This window comes from Telopea speciosissima, chromosome 8 (assembly GCF_018873765.1).
Source record: "Telopea speciosissima isolate NSW1024214 ecotype Mountain lineage chromosome 8, Tspe_v1, whole genome shotgun sequence".
Taxonomy (NCBI): domain Eukaryota; kingdom Viridiplantae; phylum Streptophyta; class Magnoliopsida; order Proteales; family Proteaceae; genus Telopea; species Telopea speciosissima.
In genome coordinates, this window is record NC_057923.1 from 22,166,366 (window position 1) to 22,182,101 (window position 15,736).

Sequence of the window (15,736 nt, forward strand, 5' to 3'; positions counted from 1 at the left end):
AGGGCTTCACTCCTTGACAACCTGTCACTCAAAGGATGCTTTTAATATGTTCATACTTTTCCAGACGGAGACATGACCCCTTGAAAAGTCATACTACAAGGATGCATTGATGAACCCAATGCACGTTTCATAAGGTGGGGCAGGTTAGGGTTGAAAAATATTTAATAGTCGGTCATGGCATTTGCAAATCTCACCCTACCCGCCCTGTTAGCTATGCCCCATTGGACAGAAAACAAACTTTGCCAAACCTGGGTTTGTTCCTCTTTGGCAGCAACACCCTTCAATAATTCCTTTTCTATTAACAACTATGTTTTTGTATCATTTTTAGTATTTAGTTTCCATATTTTTTTTGGGGGGGGGGGGGTCTGGGGAGGGTTTCCTATCCCATTTTCGAATACTTATCTCATTTCAACTTCTATAGATCTTTTTCTATTCTTATATAGTGAGAAATGTTACTGATAAAAGAAAAGAAAAATAGAAAGCAATGATTGATGAAAGATGACAATGACCTATTGAGAAATCAAGAAAGACAATTGAACTTGCCATCTATCTAAAGGTTACTGATATGCATCAGCAAGTTCTTTAATTGACTTTATATTATTCAAAGCCTCTGCAGGTGAATATTGCCACTTAAGCACAACATATACGGTAGTAGCAACCAAAATAAATTGAAACTAAAGTATTCATTGGATATACTAAGAAGAAGGAACGGTAGATGTTGGGGATATGCATGAGTAACCATCCTCTATGCATGTCTACAAAAAATGTGATTAGTTATGTATAGACACTTAGCTCAAGAACTGTCAAAACTAACCTGGAATAAGAGTTTGCAAGCGTAAGGCAGTTTCATGGTAGAGATATTATCTCCATTTTTGCAAGTGGAACAGATGCCAGTTCTCAGCTTATGGTTGTAATAACCCAGCAATCCACAAACCCTGCAAACCTGTGAACCAGAGGGAGAGTATTTATGTGCTAAGAAAATATAACACCATATTTGAAAATTTTCATTCACAAACGCGAGTCAACTCAGCTAGGTGCTACAGTCTATTTGAAGAGAACAACCTTTGTTTGTGAACTCTGTTTAAAAAATGCAACATGTCCCCAATTTAGGGGGCACAGGTCCTTATTAATTTCATGGGAAATAGGAGCAGTTTATGCATTTACATTGATTTGAGAACAGCTTAGTAATGCTTATTCTTCAGTTAAAGTCCTCGCTGCATAGTTGAGTAAATTTTCTGTCTGTTTTTTGGAGAGCTTTACATATTCTAATTTCTAAGGCAGTAAATACAAGGTTTTAAGTATCCATCCGCATCTGCCGATACTAACCAATACGTATTAGTACATGTAAGAAATCTCATCCTTCATATAAAATCAATTGAATGCACTTGTTTTATACATGATTTATTATTTTGATACGATTATACATGAGTTATTTTACATATTACTTATTTATAGTATTTTATGGTTCAAAATTGTATTTTGCATATATCCTAAGCATTTCCATATGCTTCTTGACCATTTCCATACATATCTAGCGTCTCTTGGATCGATATGATACATCTCTCAAAATCACCCTTCCGATGCGATACCTGGTACAGATACTTTAAACCTTGGCGGTAATCAGCTGCTTAGGCAACTTTTGGTTACACTTTTTGAAAACCATTTTTTTTTTCGTATTTTTAAAAGCAGAAAAATGGGAGGGATGCAAAAAACAACGTTTGATTATAGATCCATCTTTAGACATTCTGATGACAAAAAATTAGAAAAACAAGAAATTTTTTAAGCAGAACAACGTAACTTTTGGAAACAGTTTTTATATTTCATTTTTTCTGCTTTTGTGGCATTGTCAAGATGCATGTCGATATGTGGACGTATTATGGTAACTGCATTTCAAAACACAAATAGCACATGTACAGCTAGTACTTAACCATAGAGGCCGAGCAGGAGTCAGAAACAGGTCAGAGTGTGGGATCATGGGACAAACCTTAACGGTTTCTGGAGCGAGCTCAAGGTGAATTGACTCTCCAAATCTCTCTCTCTCTCTCACTCATCTACTCAGTTCCTTCTTCCCACCAATTCCAAGATAAACACCTCCCTCTCCCACCCCCCTTTCTCTCGTCTTTTTGCATTGCACTTCGGATCTATTGTACAGTTTTTACAGTATTCAAGGCTGTTGTTGGGAAGAGGTTATGACTCATCGTCCCCTCGTAGGACCCACATTTAAGATGAAACAGACTCAGGGGGGAAAGACAACCGTACCTTATTATACATTTTTCCCCTTACCACTCCCCAAACAAAGGAAAAAACATGGTACTTTCCATTGACAATTTAGTTTACACTGTAAAAATCCCCTTTTTCAGGCCAATACAAAATTTCATCTAATGGCTATGGAGCACTTCTCCTTTGGGATGGATGTTCCAGGTCAACGATGGGCATGTATTTTTGTAGGCACTTTGTTTTACCATCCCAACATGGCATAATTTAAGTATTCTTCCAAAATCATCGTGCTACACTTAAATAGCAATAACCTTTGCCAAGGAGAGTCATTGTCACATGAACCAAGTATCACTGGGAAGGGGATTCTGAGAACAATAAACACGTAGGAATTACCCATGAATTGAAATCAATGCCCAAAACCACATTAACCTTTAGGCTGAGTACTACAAATTAACTAAAACCTCCTTTTGAGCACTAAATAGTTATACATGCAAATTGAAAGGTCTGTGAATAGGCATTCCAACAAAACATAAGATTGTGCTAATTTGGATATTAACAAGAAAGTTATGACCATTGTATTGCCACAAGGGTCAGCCAGTAAATGGTCAAGGATACCACTAGATTGATTACAACAACCCAATACTTCTAGGTATGATCAACCAATTGACCCAGCTGATTTAAGCTCCTAGTATCAACCAAGCATGATTATCCAATTCAGTGGATTCTGTTGGACTGTTTTAATTAACTTGCACTCAAAAGCTAGATGATAAATTCACGTATTCATATATCAAGAAAAAATGAATTTTATCCTTACTGGTGATCTGGTCCTTATCCTCTTAACCATAGCTTTTATCATACAAAGCAGATATGTTATGTTTTTCCAGAAAACAGATCAAAGGCGGGAACAGGTTAAGAAGATAAAAGAAGGTATTAAAGGCCAAATCAATATATCTAATTCAACTTACTTGAGATTAGACTGTTTAGTAGCCTATAAACATGCTTGTAAAAACAGAACATCAGTTGAGCTCTTATTGATTCAATAATACTGTAGCACTCTGAGTGTGATCTAGCCTATACGCATATATACTAGAATAGGCAAAGATTTCATAGTTGTCTTAATACCTGAACTTCAAATGGATCACTAGAGATCATTAAGCGTTCAAAAATCAACATACTAGCACCATAAGCAATCAAGCAATCACGTTCCATTTCTCCAAGTCGTAGTCCTGAAAATTTTCAAAAATTAAAACACAAGAGCACTTGTTTAATAGTAAAAGAGTAAAAACGGAAATATTATATTTAAGTATGCAGTACCTCCATCACGGCTTCTTCCTTCAGTAGGTTGTCTGGTTAGCATGACACGGGGTCCCCTAGCACGGGCATGCATCTTATCGAGAACCTAATTCCAAAGAAAACAAAGGGATATGATGAACATCATATGGTTTAGCGAGCATGAAAAGCATGATGCGACCCCGGATTCGAAAAGCGTATTCGGAATCGCTATGGGCCCATTAGGATGCTACACAACCCAAATAGTAGAGGGAATGGCAGTTCTGTAATTAAATAGAAGTTAAGGCTACAAAAAATAAGATGAAGATTTAAATGGAAATAGTTACAAAGGTGGAGGTGTAATGCTGGAATATAAAATGAATAAGGATAAATTAGCATGAGGAAAAAAAGAGGGGGGGGGTCGTCTTCTACCTCCAGCCAAAGCAGGAGGCGGAAAACAACCACACTTCAAAGGGCATGTCATTGAGATTGCAAGGGAGGGTCTACAATGAGTAGACCGTATGATTGAACACCAACACTAACCTAGACTGAGGGGGATGAGACTGGTCCAAGCCCTGCAAATACTACCAGGCGGTAGTTACAGTTTCAGCAGTGATGCAAAGCTTGTTTCTCGTGGTAGGAGGGTTTGTAGAAGGTGAGACCCAAGGATTAAGACCATCTAGGATAGTGGGACTTACTCCCAAAATATTAGGCCAAATAGATCGTGTACAAAGGGGATCAGTCAATTGCATAGGGACTGCAACTATCACCCAGAACAAGGTAAAGGTAACAGTAACAGAAAATAGAAGAAGGGAACAAGGACAGAAGAAATAAAGAAGAAAGCAGGAGGAAAAAAATAAGGAAAATAAAAGGAAAAGGAAGGAGAGAAAGGAGGAAGAAGGAAGCAGGGATGAAGAACACTCCTGTGATAGGAGGTTCTGAAATGCAGGGAAGAAGGGGAAGAGAGAGAGCGCACAGGCACACTCAACAAAACTCAGTATTTCACATTCAATCTACTACAAATTGTGTTGGTTACTTCCATATAAATAAGAAAGACTCCCAACAGAAAATGTAAACTAACTCAATCTAGGAAACTTAAAACAACTATGTAACTATCTCCCCCCAAAAAACCCAGATTGGACCACGTCTGGACTCCCAAATGGGTTCGGACTGGTCCACAGAAGTGATACTGCATCATTTAATATCAGTTAAAGAAGAGGATATTAACATAAATAACGCAAATCACATAATGCAGAGAACTAGGGGAGGTGGGAATGGAAAGGCAATGAGATGATACATTATGAGAAAGAAATGGACATCTACCCAATTTATAAGACCTAAAAGATGGGGGAGGATAACAATGTCAGTTTTCACAAAGATGGTACTGGCAATGAGAATGATAAACCCAACAAAAGAATAACAATAGTAGTGCTAAGAAATTCCAAGGAGGTACCAGAGGGAATCCGAGTCCATGAATCACATACAATATGGTTGCAAATTTGGCAAATGACCACTGTTCAATGAGGACTACATGTTGATGCCGCTGGCCACTTCATATGTTAAATTCTAAGATGAAATAAAAAATGAATGGAAGAGGGAATGAGGGAAGGGAGGGAAAGTTCGCCTGGAAAAATAAACTTAACTATGAATGATAGCTGTCACGGCATTGCCTAAGCGACCAGGCTCTTTCTTGGGTCCAAGGCGATGCACGACTTGTTGACACTTTATGAGTTTATGTTGATTTATGTTTATTATTTTGTTTTTTTTATAATGAAAATGCTTATATTATATCCTATGCTTTGTTTATTATATGTTAGTTTTTCTCATATAGGGTCATTACTAGTATAATTATATCATATTGCAATGCATTGATATGGTTTCTATGTTGCATATAAGCATAATTATATAAAATTAAAAAAAAGGGTGTACCCAGTGCACAAGGCTCCCGCCACTGCCGGGTTTAGGGAGGGTCATAATGTACGCAGCCTTCCCCCTGCTTTCGCAGAGAGGCTGTTTCCAGATTCGAACCCGTGACCACTTGGTCACAATGGAGCAACCTTTACCGTGCCTGCCCTCCATAATTATATAAAATTATCATTGTTTTATATTACAGACAGTCATCTATTGCACGTCTAGGGCGCCTAGACGACGCCTAGGCGGGTACCTTGTCGCCCCTCAATGCCTTGGGTCACCTAGTTGCCATGACAACTATGCTATGAATACTTCGTATGTTGCATATACAAAACTGTATTTGTACCTAATAAATTTCCTCCTGAAAAAACAGAACTAAAAAATACACTAATGGAAGTGCCTCCATGTCAAGTTTTTTGGTTTGCCATGTCAGACACCTCTAATCTGGGTCAACACTGACACATGTCCATGCTCATGTTATGTGACATTATCTAGCATGTAGTGTTGTATCACCAGGGCATTATTTTCACCTCCATTCTTCAATCTTCTGACCCCAAAATTTTTGGTTCACTGGTCACATGTTTCTACCGTCAAGATAGATATGAGCATATAGATAAAATGCTGTAATCTGTATTGGCTTGTGGGGTACTTAAACCAGCTCTCAGAGTGGTGACTTTAGAGAGCAATGGCTGGTGGTCAAAGGAATCTTGACAATGATAAACAATAAAAACTCAACTCCAACATTCTAAGAAAAATAAAAGAACATTGAAATTGGAAAATAAAGTCATTCAGATTGTACAAACCATGTCTTAAAGATAAAACTTTTATCCTATTGTCTAAAAAAGTGGTGACTTTAGAGAGCAATGGCTGGGGGGTCAAAGAAATCCTGACAATGATAAACAATAAGAACTCAACTCCAACATTCTACTCAGAAAAATAAAAGGATATTGGAATTGGACAATAAAGTCATTCAGATTGTACAAAGCATGTCTTAAAGATAGAAGTTTTATTAAGCGGTCTGATTCATTGAAAAAAAAGATAGTAATTACTCTGTGATAATTGCCCTGAGCATTACACTGTAAGTTGTTACTCATACAACATTATCAAAGCAATTTCACAAGCTAAACCGAAAGGATCTTGGGAACCTTTACTTTGTCAAAGGGAAAAACACATGCATGGTCTGAAATTTAGAGGATTAAAGTTTTACCATGTGTTTTAATTTCTGGTAGTAGATTGGCCCCATGAATATATAGGTTTGCAGTGGACACCCTTTGATGCCTGGAAAATCAAATCGTAAGGGGGAAAAGAAGGATGACACATGAGAATACAGATTATGGGAGCAACTGGAGAAAGAAAACAAAGAAACAAATAATTATTGGGAGAAAGAACGCCACCCTGTCGCGCCAGACACACCGCCCCTGCACCCTGACACAGGGACGCATAAAATGACCGCCGCACCCGGCGGTCTTTTTGCTCTCCACTGTGTCATGGTGCAGGGGTGGCGTGTGCTGCACGACTGGGTGGCATTCTCTTTCCCATAAATAAATAAAAAAAATAAAAAAAATGAAGATTCAAGAGATTGGTTTGGAGGAAACACCCAAGTAATTGGTGCCTTTCTATGAATTTTTCTTTAGTCCTCTCTAAATTTTTTTTTTGTGCCTTGGGACAATGGAAGCAGCTAGTAATCTCAGGTGTTTTCAGAGATTCCACTTAAAAATCCCCTTATAAGTTATAACTCAAATTACCTATAAATCTGAATTATAGAGCTATGACACAACAAAATCCGAACGAACAAAATGTTGAATTAAATCGTACCAGTCTCTACTGGGGGTCATTACTCATTTTTGTACTTGCAGTTTTATTTTCCAAGTATTTCTTCAATTAAGAGAAAGAAAGAGAATAGTAATAGTAGGAATTCTCTTATCCCATTTGGAAGGGATTCCTTGGTTCGGACCGAAGAAGCAATGTCACTCGATCATTATTAAACCAACAGCAATCTTTTTCTGTCCCTGAGGATCCCACCAGAATGCCTTCTACTTCTGATAGGCCATAAACTAGATCAAAATCATTCTCAACGAATCCATAAGAAGTCATCCAATTTTTTTCATTGGGTCCGGGTAGAGACCAAAGATCTTGAGCGACCGATCCGGCAGAACAACTCTACATTTACGTAACAGTTCTGCTATGACACAAAGAAATGAAAACTGATCTTTCCTTGTGGACTTCTACATGAACTCCTTTGTAAATTTAGGTGGAAGTTGTTCAGCTCCCATTCATCCTATCATCTCCTGGTTCTACACCAATTTGACTCCTACATATTTTCTTCTGTATTTGTTCTTCCTCTATGTCCTTATGATACTGCTCATAAACATATGTCATCATAAAATATTCCATATTGTCACAGGTGGAAGAGGCATGGCATTCAGGTGCAGGAGGAGGCCTCGTTAACATTAATGATCTTTTAAGTGCAGAGGGATTGAATTTTCCCCCCTGATTCTAATTGCTTATAGTTAAAACCATTAACTGTTATGGTGTACTGCAACTAATACCAAGTTATGTGGTGCATATTTTTGCAATTATAATATCTTTTAAGTTGTATTAAGTGATTGCAGTTCCCAATTAATGAATGATTAGTATTTGGTTTTGAGCACTGAGAGCCCTCGGTAAAAGAAGAATCATCTTGAGAAATGCAGCCATTGCTGAAAGACAAATGAGCTGCCTAAATTGACTGAAGGGTGATGATTGATAGCTTTATTGTCAAGGCATCGCCTAGGGGTCCAGGCACGGTCATGGGTTGAAGGCGACAACACGATTCATTTGATGTCCTGGGTGACACCTTGGACACCTTGTGGCTGGGGCGGACGCCTTACTGCATGTTTTTTTTTTCTATTATATTTATATATATATATATATATATATATATATGACAAATCCAAAGAGAACACAAACCAGAATCTATATGATGCAGTTGCCTTAGCCTGGCTGGACCAACATGACCTGCTTTGGAGGCCCTAACCAAAAACTGGTCCTAAACCTGTTTTCTGGTCTGGCAAGGGCTAGTAGTTCACTTAGGCTGCAATATTTAGTTTAGTTTATTTTATTTCATGGGTGGATTACTTAGGAGCTTCTTAGGTAGTGTTGAGAGATTAGAATTAGGAAAAGTGAATGCTTGGATGTCTAAGATAGACCCCAAGCTCTATATTTATAATAATCCAAAACATTACATGGACAGAATTGCCCTTACATACTAGAATGAATAATGAAGAGCAATAAAGAGGTAAAAAGACCAGAATACCCCCACAGTATTCTGGTGTACATAATTCAACACTCCTCTTCAAGTTGGAGCAAATATGTCAATCATGCCCAACTTGACTAGAATAGGATAGAACAGCTTCCCAGACAATCCTTTGGTGAAAATATCAGCAACCTGATCAGTAGACTTCACAAAGGGAACACAAATCAACCCTTCTTCCAATTTCTCCTTGATGAAATGCCTGTCCACTTCAACATGTTTGGTGCGATCATACTGTACCGGGTTGTGTGCAATGCTGATTGCAGCTTTGTTGTCACAGTACAACATCATAGGAAGATGAACAGGAACACCAAGGTCTTGTAGCAAGCCTTTCAGCCAAAGTAACTCACAAATGCCCTGTGTCATAGCACAAAACTATGCTTCAGCACTAGGACGAGCAACCACATTTTGCTTCTTGCTACGCCAAGTGACAAGATTGCCTCCTACAAAAGAGCAATACCCAGAGATAGACTTCCGATCAGTTAGAACCAGCCCAGTCAGCATCGGTATATGCCTCTATCTGTAGGTGACCATTAGGAGACAAAAGAATGCCTTTTCCAGGAGCTGACTTCAAGTAGTGAAGAGTCCGAAGAACAGCCGCCATATGAGAAGAATAAGAGTCATGCATGAATTGACTCACAGTACTCACAACAACACCAATGTCTGGATGTGTATGTGAGAGATCAATTAGCTTCCCCACTAGTCTTTGGTACCGGCCTTTATCAACAGGTTCACCCTCCTTTTCTTTAAGATGGACAATAGCCTCCATAGGAGTATCGGATGGTTGACACCCTAACAAACCAGTTTCAGCCAACAAGTCTGGGACATACTTCCTTTGGGAAAGAAAGATGCCTTTAGAAGATCTGGCAACTTCAATCCCAAGAAAGTACCGTAGCTTCCCTAGATCTTTAATCTCAAACTCTTGGCCAAGAAACTGCTTCAACCGGTTGATCTCATTACCATTGTTACCAGTAACCACAATGTCATCCACATAGACTATACGAACAGTGAGTTTTTCACCAGCCCTCTTTACAAAGAGAGTATGATCAGTATTACTCTGCTTATAGCCCACAGAGATCATAGCCTTGTGAATCGCCCAAACCATGCTCGAGGTGACTGCTTCAACCCGTAAATTGCTCGTTTCAGTTTGCACACTTTACCTTTATTACTGTTACAAGAAAAACCTGGTGGAATATCCATGTACACCTCCTCACCAAGTTCTCCATTTAAGAAGGCATTCTTCACATCCAGTTGTTGTACATCCCATCCAAGATTGACTGCACAAGATAGAAAAACCCGAATTGTATTTAACTTTGCAACAGGAGCAAAGGTCTCCAGGTAGTCGATCCCATATGTATGTGTGAAGCCTTTTGCAACTAGACGTGCCTTATATCGATCCACAGACCCATCAGCCTTTTGTTTGACCACAAACACTCACATCCCACTGTTTTTTTTCATGGAGGAAGGGCTACAAGATCCCAAGTATTATTTTTCTTCAAAGCGCTCATTTCTTCCAACATTGTTGCCTTCCACTTTCCATCTGTGTAAGCTTCTTGCCAATTTTTAGGAATGGAAACAGAAGAAAGAGAGGACACAAATGCACGAAAGATGGAGAAAGAGAACTATAAGAAACAAAACGAGAAATAGGATGTTGGGTGCAAGTTCTAGTACCCTTGCGATGAGCAATAGGTAGATCAGAAGGAGAGGTCTTACCAGGAGGAGGAGGATCTGGTTCCTGAGCCGGCAACTAGATAGGTATTGGAGCCACAGTGGATTGATGCTGCCCTCTTTTGGTACATCCCTTTGTATAGGTGATGATGTTAGAGTTGTCAATTCTCTTCTGAAATTCACTGATGGTTTTCTGGACTGGAGTCAGCTCCCCCTGACTAGGAACATTACCACCATTATTCCCTACGAGCTCCCCCTGTAAAGGATTCCCTTCGGATGAAGGGGTAGCAGCCAATGGAGATGGGCCAGCAATCATTGGAGATGGGCAGCAGCTAAAGGAGATGGGGCAGCAACTAAAGGAGATGGGGCAGCAAGAGATGGAGGAGGAAATGAAGGGACATCTAATAGAGGAAACACATCTTCACTAGAGCTCTCCCCCTGAAGAGGTGGTGAAGAATAATATGAAAGACCCTCATGAAAAACGACATCCATACTGACCAGAGTACGACGGGAAGGTCGATGGTAACACTTATAACCCTTCAGGGTTGGAGAATAACCCAAAAAGATGCACCTCAACCCACGAGGTTCGAGTTTGCCTGGAGATCGTGTATCCCTAGCATAACACACACAACCAAATACCTTGGGGGGAACCACAAAGGAGGAATGCCCATGTAAAATCTCAGTAGGACTGCGGGAGTCAAGGACACGAGAACGTAACCGGTTAATGAGATAGGTTGTAGTGAGGACAACATTCCCCCAATATTGGGACGGAACATGTCGAGCAAACATCGAAGCTCGGGCCACTTCCAATAAATGACGGTTCTTCCGTTCAACGACACCATTTTGGGCTGGGGTATCAACACAACTGGTCTGGTAAATGATCCCATGATCAGCAAAATACTTTTGAAATTGTTTTTCTGTATACTTGGTTCCATTATCACTTCTCAAAATTTTGAGAGTAGCCTGGAACTGAGTTTGAACCATTTTATGAAAATGCTGAAAACATGAAAACACTAGGTTTTTGGTATGCATAAGGTAAACCCATGTGTGTATAGAGTGACAACCAATAAATGAAACAAACCACCGATTACCAGAAAGGGAAGTCTTACGACTCGGGCCCCAAACATCAGAATGCACCAAATGGAAAAGTGAAGAACTCCTTTTATTAAAAATGGAATAAGTTGAACGTGTCTGTTTGGCCAGAACACAAGCCTCACAAAAAAAGTTGGTCTTATCACAGTTTTTTACCAAAGTAGGAAATAAAGATGCTAAAATTTCTAATGGAGGATGACCTAGTCTAGAGTGCCACTGGTAAATTTAAGAAGAGACTAAGGAGTTATGATGTGGAGATGGTAATGGGGGTGGAGTGAGACGACCATCATCAAGCAGGTACAAGCCACCATGCACTTTACCCAATCCAATCGTCTTCCCAGAGGTCAGATCCTGAAAAACACAATGGGAAGGAAAAAAAGTTACTTTACAATTAAGATCACGAGTAATACTACTAATAGAAAGAAGGTTAGTAGTAAAATTAGGAATATGCAAAACAGAAGACAAAGGAAGAGAGGAAGCGCAGTTGATGATTCCTTTTCCAGAGATGGAAGAAAGGAAACCATCAGGTACTTTGACTTTGGCTTTCCCAGAAGTAGGATAATAACGATGGAAAAGACTAGAGGACCCGGTCATGTAATCGGTAGCTCTAGATCAATGATCCAAGGATGGGAAGCTATTAAAGCACAATGACCACCAAATGAAATACCTGACCGAGCAAAGTTTGAACCTGAAGGGGTAGGTTAATTGGCAGTAGCTGATGTAGTAGAGGCAACAACAGCGGAAGACTTGAGCACACGTAGAAATGCCTGTAGATCCTCCTGAGATAAGCCAGTGTCAGTAGTAAGGGCTGTAGCAACAGACTCAGAGTGATGGGCCTTCTTGTTTGGATTCTTCTTGGCAGCCCGTTTGGCTTCAAAGTCAGCTGGTTTCCCGTGAAGTTTCCAACATTTGTCCTTGGTGTGGGAGGGCCTATTACAATGCTCACACCAGAAGGGGGAGAACCAACAGTCATAAGAACAGCCGTGGAAGCAGTCTGGAGAGTTGATCTCTCAGTAGAGGGAGGATGGAGCATGGCAGCCCTACGGTTCTCTTCAGAGGAGACCAAGGCATAAGACTGTTCAAGTGTGGGAAAAGGAGAGTGACCCAACACTTGAACTCTAATCTGATCATAATCCACATTTAATCCAACCAAGAAGTCATAAACTCGTATGTTGTCAACATGCTTCTTGTAAGAGGCAATATCACCAGGAGTGGAAGGATGGAAATCAGAAAAATGGTCCAACTGTAGCCAAAGACTGTGAAGAGTAGCATAGTACTTGGAGACAGTCAATTCCCCTTGGATGGTATGAAGGACCTTCTTCCGGAGTTCATAAACCTGGGCATCATTGCCAAGCTGTCCATAAGTTTCCTTGCAGGCAGACCATATCTGGGGAGCATTATCAAGAAGAAGAAATCCACCCGCAAGGTCTGATTGCATGGAGCCAATCAGATAAGACATAAGAATACCATTATTAGAGATCCACCTGGTCAGAGAAGGGCCAGCTTCAGTTGGCATAACAGTAGTACCATCAATATGGCCAGTAAGCCCATGGCCAGCAATGGCAAAGTAGGCAGAGCGAGACCATATCAGGTAATTGCTCCCATCCAGTTTGATAGGATTGGGAAGAAGATCACGGGGTTCATTCCTACTGTACATATCAGCAGCAGAAGTACCAGTAGAGACTTCAGAGTCACCCATTATGCAGCAGCAAAAACAATTCGCAGAGATGGATTGAGGTGATGAGAAACCCAATAAAAACTCCAAGATAATGGCTGAAAATTGGAGGGGGGACCTCTTTAAATATAGGAAGCGATGTCTCAAAAAACCAGCAGCATTGGACAGAGAAATCCTTGAGATCGACTTTTTTCAGGGTTTTGAAAAAAACCCTGATTTTGGTGAAATCGATGGAGGGCTGATTGCTGACAAAAAAAACCTGATAGAGCTGAAACTTGGATCGAGTGTGCTCCTAATAGGACTGAAGTACTCCTCCAAAAACCAGCCCCAATGGAAACCTGAAACTCCTAAATCGATATTTGTCAAGGTTTTGAGAAAACCCTGATTTGATGAAAAGAAATCGATCTAGGAGGTCTTCAATCTTGTTGGAGATAGGAACTGATCCAAAGAAGTAAACACTGCCGCAGTTCTTGAGTCTTCAATGAGGTAGATTGGTCCCTTGGAAAGAAGTGGAAGCAATTCAAAAAAAACTGAAGAAGCAAATATCGCAGGCAGCAAGAACTTGTCCCTATCACTCAAAAAACCTTATCATAGGATGAGGTAAAGGAGGGCAGCAACTGGATCTGTCGATCACCTCATCAGTGCTGCCCTAGTGGGAGAATGATGGAGAGAGAAGATCAAAACAGAAGAGGGGGCTGGGAAGAAGAGATCGAGAGTGAAAGGGAGGAGGGGGAAAATCGAGAATGGAAAAAAACTCCCTAATTCAAACCAGCTCTGATGCCATGTTGAGAGATTAGAATTAGGAAAAGTGAATGCTTGGATGTAGAAGACAGACCCCAAACTCTATATTTATAATAATCCAAAACATTACATGGACAGAATTGCCCTTACATACTAGAATGAATAATGAAGAGCAATAAAGAGGTAAAAAGACCAGAATACCGTGGGGGTGGGGGTATTCTGGTGTACATAATTCAACAGGTAGTTTCCTTTTTGAGTTATTTCTATTTTAGTTAGGTTTCTATTCCTATGCAAAGCTATTTTCTATTTATTCATTGGAATTGTAGGAGAGCAACTTGAAGATTTGATTAATGAAGTTTATTTGTGAAGCTCAGTGTGAATGTGTGTGAGAGTGAGTTCGCTCTTCCCTTTACCCTCTTTCTCATTCTTCTCATTCTTCTATTGTTCCCTATGTGAAGCCCACCATAGCAGATCAACACTTGGGCCTGCATTATTAGGTGGGTTTTAGTACTTATTTGTTTTTCTTCTAGGGGAAAGTTGCGGGCCATGTGATTTGCTTAGTGCCTGAAGCTTTATGTCATTGGTAGGCCATTGGAGACCTATGTGTCTAATTTGAGGTTTTCATCTTTGAAAACAGAAATTATCATTCCTTAACACAGTACTTGATGTCTTAAAACTTTCAGAGAAGTAGCAAACCTGAATAGAAGAAGTCTTTGCCATTGTAGCTAAAGCCATGGTTCACAAGTGTTTCACTGTCAAAACACAAATGAATAAAACGTGTCAAGCATAGATTAATGAAGAATTATTGGGGATGTTTACTAGGGAAGAAGGAACAGAGTACCTTATGGTTTCAACTCTGTCTGCATGGCCACTAGGTTCACCAAAGGCACTTCCATAATGAAATCTACCACTTGAAACCCCGGCTTTGCCACCAAGAAGCTCTATCATCTTGCCTATTGTCATTCGACTGGTAATCAAAAAAAAATAAAAAAAATATGAATGTAGTAATAGAAAATTTCATACATTGGAAAAGTCATGACCTCTTAGTTGAAACTCAAAGGTAGATCGAATCTGGTAAGAGAAGAAGTTTACAGCAAGAAGAAGAAGAAGAAGAAGAAGGAGAGAATGGGAGAATCGATTATGTGTGTTGAGAGTGATTCTCAACACACATATTAGCTTCATTCATTAAGTCTTCCAAATTACACAAGCCTCCCTAGGGAGGTAAGGAGAAATAAGACAATAAAATAAAAATACAACTTAGTCATGTCTTATAACTAGACAATGACAGAACTACCCCTATACAAGATATTCTAACAACTCTAACACTCCCCCTCAAGCTGGAGAATAAATGTCATACATTCCCAGCTTGTACAATAGAGTACTAAATAGACTAGAAGAGAGACCCTTGGTGAAGATATCTGCTACTTGATCACCTGTTTTCACAAAGGGAGTACAAATGCACCCAGAATCCAACTTTTCTTTAATGAAGTGACGATCGACCTCAATATGCTTGGTTCGATCATGTTGAACCGGATTATGGGCAATGCTTATGGCAGCTTTGTTGTCACAATAAAGTCTCATTGGCCCTTCAGTTTCAAAGCTCAAATCGTGAAGAAGTCGTTTTAGCCATATAAGCTCACATACTCCATGGGCCATGGCCCTAAACTCGGCCTCAGCACTAGATCGAGCAACAACTGGTTGTTTCTTGCTCCTCCAGGTAACTAGATTACCACCCAAGAAGGTACAATACCCAGAAGTAGATCTCCTGTCAGAGACTGAACCAGCCCAATCAGCATCTGTGTAGCCTTCAATCTGCAAATGGTCATGCCTGGCAAATAGAAGGCCCTTTCCTGGACAGGATTTCAAGTATT

The 15,736-nt window shown here is 39.9% G+C and overlaps 1 protein-coding gene across 1 annotated transcript; it reads right to left on the bottom strand.

Annotated features, from left to right (window-relative positions):
* Positions 1-793: 793 nt before the first annotated feature.
* Positions 794-14,864, bottom strand: LOC122670410 (DNA-directed RNA polymerase III subunit 2-like). The gene is made up of 6 exons (XM_043867274.1): positions 14,707-14,864; positions 14,562-14,617; positions 6,605-6,675; positions 3,532-3,616; positions 3,340-3,443; positions 794-943 (listed from the first exon to the last, which is right to left on the bottom strand). The coding sequence occupies exons 1-6, from the start codon at positions 14,826-14,828 to the stop codon at positions 794-796; spliced, it is 588 nt and encodes a 195-aa protein (XP_043723209.1). The 5' UTR covers positions 14,829-14,864.
* Between the last annotated feature and the right edge of the window lie 872 nt (positions 14,865-15,736).